The sequence below is a fragment of the Sporobolomyces salmoneus genome, assembly GCF_050403485.1.
Source record: "Sporobolomyces salmoneus JCM6883 DNA, S_salmoneus_JCM6883_v1_ctg13, whole genome shotgun sequence".
Taxonomy (NCBI): Eukaryota; Fungi; Basidiomycota; class Microbotryomycetes; order Sporidiobolales; family Sporidiobolaceae; genus Sporobolomyces; species Sporobolomyces salmoneus.
Window position 1 is genome coordinate 360,299 of NW_027481150.1, and position 7,564 is coordinate 367,862.

The window sequence follows — 7,564 nt, forward strand, 5'->3', positions numbered from 1 at the left end:
ACACAAAAGAAAATCTCTAATTCTTTCAAACCCATCTCTTTCCTTCACCTTTGACAGTCGCCGGTGCTGCGTCCTTTACCTTTTCCTTGACCTCTCCAACTGTCTCTTCCACTTTCTCCTTCGCACCGGTCGGGGGAGGAGTCGAATTCAATCCTTGTTTGACTTGAGATTTCGCCGGGTCGAGTAAAGCTGCGATCGCTTTCTCGTCCAACAAGGCATTCGCGGGGATTGCGATAGCTGCATGGTCGATGTTGGTCGAAGGGGATGCGGTATCGAGAGAAGAAGGAGAAGCTGCAGAGGGTTGGGAGAGTTTAGAATCGGGAGTAGGAGGAGTCGAAGAATTCGCTGGGGTGGGATCCGTGAGAGGGTTCGTAACGTAGGGGGAAACGGTGGCTTCTGCTACAGGGGCAGGAACGGCGACGGCGGGTTCACCGGTAGAGAGTTGATGAGGAGGAAGGGTAGAGGAGGAGGAAGGTTTCGGTGCTGAAGAAGCTGGGAGAGTTGCCGCGAGATCGGCGGGAGGTGTAGAATCAGCGGATTTTGACGAAGTCTTCTTGGGACGGACAGGTTCAGCGTCGGCGAGTTGCTTGAAGAGAGATTCGAGTTCGATCTTGGCTTCGTCGAGTCCCTTCTTAAAATCAGACTCCGTAGGTTTCTTCGTCTCTCCTCCTTCTACTTTCTTCTCCTTGATCGGGTTCTGTTGTTCCTTCATCTTCTGAACAGTCTCTGGCTTGACCCTTCCAGTTCCGATGATTTCACCCCAAGTCTTTCCCTCACTCTTCAACAATTCCGTCAACTCGTCCTTGATCTTGGCCGGTAATCCAACTCCCTCGTAAACGAATCCAGTGTAGAGTTGTACTAAACTCGCACCAGCTTTCCCGAATTCCAACGCGTCGGCTCCCGAATTAATTCCACCACATCCGATCAAAGGAATTTTCCCGTCGGTTTGTTCGTACAACGCCGAGAGAGCTTTGAGAGCTAGAGGCTTGACAGGGGGTCCCGACAATCCACCAGTTTCCTTGAGCTTCGGTGAAGTACCAGCCGATGAAGGTCGAGAAATCGTAGTGTTTGAGACGATAACACCGTCGACTCCGGAAGTTTTCACGGCGTGCGCGATATCCTCGATTTGATCTTCCGTTAGATCAGGGGCGACTTTAACGAGCACGGGAGGTTTGATATTCGATTCGAGATCGTTTCGAGCCGAAACAACTCCCTCGAGTAATTCGGAGAGCATTCCTTTCCTCTGCAAGTTTCTCAATCCGGGAGTGTTGGGCGAAGAGACGTTGACGACTAGTACGTCGGCGTAAGGACCGAGGGTTCGAATCCCTTTGACGAAATCTTCGATCGAATCCGGGTCGCTCACTTTGTTCTTCCCCAAGTTGATTCCGAGGACTTTGCCATCCCTCAACGAACGAGGAATGTTGAGATCATCGATCGGTCGGGCGGCTTGACCGGCAGGAGTCGATAGGAGGGAAGAAACGGGATCGTATTCACTCGGAACGACGACGGGGTTCGCAGGAGGAGTAGGGAAGAGTTCGGAAGGGAGGATCGAGGCGTAACGGGAGAGGAATCGTTCGATTCGGGAACGGAGTCGAGTGACGACGGCATCGTGTCCTTCAGAGTTGAATCCGTATCGGTTCACGACTGAGTTGGTTTCGGGAACTCGGAAAACTCGAGGTTTGGGGTTACCGGGCTGTCGAGAAATCCATAAATCAGTGACTTGCCTCTTTGCCGAGTGAGTGAAGACATACCTGAGGTACAGGAGTGGCACTTCCAATCTCGACGTAACCGAATCCGAGGTCAAACAGACCATCGATCGCTTGACCGTGTTTGTCGAATCCAGCTGCAATTCCGACCGGGTTCGAAAATTTCTTACCCCAGAGCTACATGCGAGGCTTTATCAGTTTCATGAATCAGACGAGAGAGAAAAGGAGAACATACCTCGAATGCGAGTCTCTCGTCATCGACGCCCAAATCTTTCGGAGTGAGACCGCTCTCGAGGAAAGCGACGGCGATTTCATGAGCTCTTTCGGGATCATCCTTGGTAATCTGCATGAGGACGGGTACCGAGAGCCATCTGCAAACAGGGAGAGATCAGTAGGCTGAAGCTGTGAAGAGAGAATGAGGATAATTTACCGATGAACTCCAGCACGCGAATCATAGGCATAGAGGAAGAACGCAGTGGTACCGAGGAAGAGGGCTGAAGAGAGGAGGAAAGAACGGAAACGACCCTTGGGAGGAGGAGGCGGAGGAGGAGCGGAGAAAGAAGGGAGTTCAGGTTTCGAAGGAAGTTCAGGTTTAGGAATTTTCGACGTGAGAGATTCGGAAGACGGAGGAGGAGGCGGGATCGAAGCCGGTTGGGGACCGGGAGCAGAAGTCGTTTCTTCACGAGGGACAGTCTGATCCTTGTGAGCTAAAGCTTGTTGGCTCGGGTCGGAGAGGGGAGCAACGGGAGAAGGATTCAAGTTTGCTGGGTTTGGCTTGAGGGGAGGTAAAGTGAGATCAGGTACTACCGGTGGGATCGCTCGATCATCGAGTTCTGGTTCGGGATCTGCTAGTCCTCGAGTCGTTACGGGCGTCAAGGGTGTCGGAGGAACGGGAGGAGGGGGAGCGAAGGGAGGAGTTGCTAATCGGCGTACGAGCGGTAGAGACCGCACTTGAAGACTCCTTCGTACGATTGGAACCGTCCTGAGCATGTTTGAGATTTGCCGTACTTGAGGAAAGAGGCGAAACGAAACCTCATCATTGAAACGGATCCTCGTCCTCTGACCAGTCACTGCGTCATTCGAATCGTCCTCGATCGCCGCTCGACTAGACCGGAAAAGAACAACTTGATCGAGAATAGAAAGACCCGGAAGTCCAGCAAACCGAAACTTCAGCAAATCTCCGAATCTTCCTCGAGAACAGCCTCAAGTCTACCGATCAAAGGTGAGTAGCTGACGAAAACAGATACTTTCGTAAGCTCAGCGGGCTCATACGCCTTTCGTACAGCTTGTCGTGGCAGACCTGTCAGAGGACTTTTCAACCAACTTTCACCTCCCCTCTCCTCAAATAGACAACGATGGGCAAAGCTGGACAAGCACGTAAACGTAGACGAGCCGAGATCGCTCGAGTCGAACCGACCGTATCAGGCGACCTTGACAACAGTGATGGAACGGAACCTTCGTCGACGGATTTCATGAAGGGTTTGATCTCGCCTGGAGAACTCGCTACGGCTGCGAGGGTACTCGAGACGCTCAGCAAACACCCGGAAGCACTCATCAAGGATCAGAGGCAACATTTGAAACAATTGAAAACGGCAGTATGGGATTTCCAGAGACAAGCTGCGACGGTTTCAGGAACTGGTGAGCTTCGTCTACTCTCGGTACAGCGCTCAATTAGTCACTGACAGCAATTCGACGTTCACAGGTTCGTCCTTGACTTCTCGCATCTCGGAGGCTCTCTCTTCGGGCCGCCACACCGACGCTCTCGTTCTCCTCTCCGAACTACGAATCCGCAAACTCCCTCTCCCTCTCGGCAGTCTCAATCGTTGGGTTCGCGAGTGTGATGCTGCATCTCGTTCAGACGGTAGTTTCGGAGACGCCCAAGTGTTGAGGGTACTCGATTCAATCTTGAGGTGCACCTACGATGTCGATGAACTGTTGCAACCACCGGTCGTGAAGAAGGATGAATGGGTACACCGAGAGTTGAGTGGGTTGAACGTTTGGAAAGAAATTCAGGAGGGGAGTTTACCGAAGCCGGAAGAAAAGGAAGTTTTGACCCAGCGATTCCGACTACGTGAGTCCTGTTATTTCCCTCGTGACATCACTGTATCTTGACAGATGAGCGTTGGTGATAGTTCACACGACGCCTGGACCTCAGCGACTACCCCCGAATCAATACCCAGCACTTCTCTTCCATTCTCACCACGATGCGATTCCTCTCTCATCGATTCCTTCCATCGTCTCAGCTTCCGTCCCCGTCCCCGGAGTCGACGGAGCTATGATGTTGACCGACGTCTTGTCCCAAACCGAATGTCGAGAAATCTTGAGTTCCGCTGAATCAGTCGGATTCCATCCGGATCAACCCATCGCGGATAGGTCGGCTTCCGTATTGGCGCACAACTTGTACTGGTTGGCCGACGAAGGGTTCCTGGAGAAATTCGTCAAGAGGTTCTTGCATTTGGTTCCGCAAGAAATTCATGGTGGGAAAGTGAAGGGAATCAATCCAAGATTCCGTGGTGAGTTCCCTCGAGCCCGCTTGAAGTTTGTTCGTCCGCTTACCTCGTTTGTGATAGTCTATCGCTACGTTCCTGGAGCAATCTATCGACCTCATATCGATGGAGCTTGGCCAAGATCTGGTATCGATCCGAAAACGGTCAGTTTCTTTCATCCCGCTCTATAACCCGCAAGACTTGATCTGACTCACTTGTTTCTTAGGGTGAATACCTATACGATTCTTCACCGCCTGATGCACCTGAATGGTCTCGTTTGACTTTACTCGTAAGCCTCAATCGCGCTTCCTCTCTAGCTTTCTTTCTCGCTCACTCACGACGACCCTTTCGGCTGCAGATCTACCTCAACGACGGCTTCGAAGGCGGTTGCACTACATTCTTCGTCCCGTCCGGCACCGTCGGTACCATGGACGCTTTCCCCGTGAAACCCATCGCCGGTTGCGCCCTCGCGTTCCCTCATGGTTCTTCGATCGGCTCCCTCCTCCACGAAGGATCTCCAGTCGGAATTGGAGGTGCGAAGTATGTCATCAGGACGGAGATTTTGTATGAATCGAAAGAAGGGTTCAAGGCGGAGGGATTCGAGACTTCGACTTTGTGATTATTGATTGGGTTGTCTTGCGTAGAGGTTCGGGAATAGTTTTGTATCGACTATTGAATTTGCGTATACTGCATCTTTCGCTTTCATTTGGAACTAAGCGAGCTATTTTGAGGAAATTGCTCCCCAATGAAGCGAACAAGAGAAGAGAATGTACACAATTCGCTCGATGAGACCCTACGCGGTAGCTCGCGGCAGATACGAAGTGTTCGGCTTGGAGTGGCTTCTTGTAAGCCTCGAGTCGCTGGTTGGCAGCAAGAATGTCGGCCTAACAAATAGAGCGGAAAATCGCGAAAACAATGCTAGTACTGCAGAAGTGTACGATTGTTACGGTAGAGCGTTTCGCGCCTCAGAGAAAGCGTGCGATAGTAGAAGAGAGATGTCCTCGGTGTGATCCAAGCTCGACTGGGGCAAACAAAACCGAGACGAGACGCGCACTGCTTCTTTCTCTTCTTCTTTTCTCTTTTTTCAACTGAATCGTGCTATCTGCTCTACCCGCTTCTGAGATCTTTTTTCTCAGCTTACGGATAGCGGTGATGGATTCCTGAACGTACGTAGACTGATTCAATTGGCCCTTCCGAGAATAGTAGAATTTGCATCTTCGTAGCTTCTGATGCAGATGGTAACTGGTGTCATACATACTCAACCATTGACTTTCAATCTTTCCCTGCTTCCTGGGATACTGTCCGTCCTGCGAGGAACGAGAGAGAGAGAGCAGAAGCGGGATCTTCAGACTCTTCTCTTCACTGCCTCACCTCACGACCTTACCAGTTCGCCGACGATTCAGCTTAAGGACCACAGACTATTAGTACTCTGCAGGCACACGTCCTTACGGTCCCGACGACCTCAATCGCCAGCTCTCGCCTACAACCATTTTTTTTTCGACGCTTCGACATTGCAGTAGCAGCACGCCATGGTACAAGCACAAGGCGGGTGAAAAGGGTGTTGTTGATGTATACAAGTAGACCTGAGCTCCACAGACCAGAGCTGGGAGGAACACGACCAATGGGAGATCGTTCACCTCTTCCATCCTCGGCCTCTGACCTGTGATCTGCTTTCGAGCGTTGAGCTGTACGTTTTATGGGGTGCTCTGTGTAACCTATTATCGGTGGACGCGGTGTGTCATGCTCAATGCAATCCTTCCAACCCACTTCCGAAGTTCTCGTGTTTTTTTACGTTGCCCCTCGTGAAAGAACTAGGCATGGATTGTATCGTGCTATTGTATCCGCGCTGCCACTTCATTGCAAGCTGACCTATCCCCCTGAGTCTCCGCTCACTTTTCATCCTCACCTTTCGCCTCTTCTTCGATTTCGATCTTTGTCCAATCAATTTTCGCATCAGCTGCCGTAAGGAAAGCAGAAGAGTCATCAGCTCAGGCTTCGCGCTCGGTGTGCACCTTCCAGGAGCAGGAGAGCGCGATAGAGGGAAGCCGGCTACTTACGACCATATTTTTCTTCGAGCCAATCGTTTGCTTTCTTGAAGTGACCGTTTCCAAAGAAGCCACGACTCGCAGATAGAGGTGAAGGATGCTATGAGAGTTGACGAAATTAGTTGGCGGTGCGCTATTCCAGGAGCGAAAGAGGAGAGAGAAAAGGCGTACCGGACTCGTCAGGATCAAGTGTTTCTTCTGTGTGTTCGAGCGACAAGCATCGGTTTACAAGTCAGCAACCGCAACGAGAGAAAGAGAGAGTAGGATCGCTGCTCACCTTGTCCATTTTCGCGACTCGTTTCGCCGCCCAAGCTCCCCAAGCGAGCACGACGACTCCTTTTCCTTCTTTCCCCACTTCACCACTTCCTCCGTATCGATCGACCAAATCGACAAGCTTGTCCGTGAACGTCTCCCAGCCTTTACCCGAGTGAGATCCAGCTTGATGAGGTTTCACGGTGAGTGAAGTGTTGAGAAGCAAAACTCCAGATCGAGCGAGCGACGTCAACGAGCTGTACATCCGAGCGAGTTAGCTATTTTGAATACGTGTAGGGAGGTAATGAGGGCTCACCCATGAGTTGGAACAACGAAAGATGGATACTCAGTTTTGATCTCTTTGTAGATATTTCGGAGCGAAGGAGGGATCTTGACTCCAGGTCGAACCGAGAAGCACAAACCTGATGCAGTGCGTCTATGAGAATCAGACGGTGCAGAAGGAGACAGAGACACAGAGAGAATGACTCGCCGTGGGCCTGACCTGGAGAAACGGGAAGAGAAGAGAGGGAGCAGATTTAGCACGAGTCGCGGCGATCACGGACAGTTCATTTCAGCTCACCGTCATCGTGATAAGGATCTCTGCGGTGCGACACGCGAAGGAGAATGGTAATGAGTACAGACTGTGAACGAAAGAAGAGAGTCGTGAACTCACTGCCCGAGAATAACGACTTTGACGTGCTCGAGAGGAGTGTAGCGAGACCACGAGTAGACGTCGTGAGCTATCAAGAGAATTCAGCCTCCGGGTGGAAGATAGACCGCAAAAGACGGAGAAAGATTACCTGGAGGAAAGACGGTCAATTTCCCTTTCGAATCCTTGTCCTTCGTTCCTCTCAATCCTTCCTTCCACAAGAACTCTTTCAGCTTCCTGAAGTAGGGTTTCTTGAGCTCGTTCTGCAACAGACTCAACCACGAAGGATCGAGAGTTTTACATTCGAGTCGAAGTAAGTCGGCTTCAGTCGGGTCCGATCCTTTCGACGATAGGGAAGCTTGATACGATTCGACCGAGAAGTCAGAGGGAGGAGTTGTCGAGGTCGAAGCGAGGGGAGCAGCTCGA

The 7,564-nt window shown here is 51.4% G+C and overlaps 3 protein-coding genes across 3 annotated transcripts; 1 reads left to right on the plus strand and 2 right to left on the minus strand.

Annotated features, from left to right (window-relative positions):
• Positions 1–25: 25 nt before the first annotated feature.
• JCM6883_000273 (dihydroorotate dehydrogenase 2) lies at positions 26–2,696 on the minus strand (the record flags this gene model as incomplete). Its single annotated transcript, XM_076631003.1, has 4 exons — positions 26–1,693; positions 1,752–1,883; positions 1,942–2,077; positions 2,137–2,696. 4 exons carry the CDS (start codon positions 2,694–2,696, stop codon positions 26–28), a joined length of 2,496 nt encoding a protein of 831 aa, XP_076489143.1.
• A 365-nt stretch (positions 2,697–3,061) lies between these two features.
• JCM6883_000274 (uncharacterized protein) lies at positions 3,062–4,811 on the plus strand (the record flags this gene model as incomplete). The annotated part of the gene is made up of 6 exons (XM_076631004.1): positions 3,062–3,344; positions 3,409–3,777; positions 3,839–4,219; positions 4,277–4,356; positions 4,419–4,481; positions 4,551–4,811. 6 exons carry the CDS (start codon positions 3,062–3,064, stop codon positions 4,809–4,811), a joined length of 1,437 nt encoding a protein of 478 aa, XP_076489144.1.
• A 1,270-nt stretch (positions 4,812–6,081) lies between these two features.
• On the minus strand, positions 6,082–7,564 carry JCM6883_000275 (uracil-DNA glycosylase; the record flags this gene model as incomplete). Its single annotated transcript, XM_076631005.1, has 8 exons — positions 6,082–6,149; positions 6,250–6,337; positions 6,409–6,435; positions 6,515–6,746; positions 6,806–6,911; positions 7,070–7,089; positions 7,163–7,229; positions 7,290–7,564. Coding segments are annotated over 8 exons (883 nt in total), but the record flags the coding sequence as incomplete, so codon positions are not given.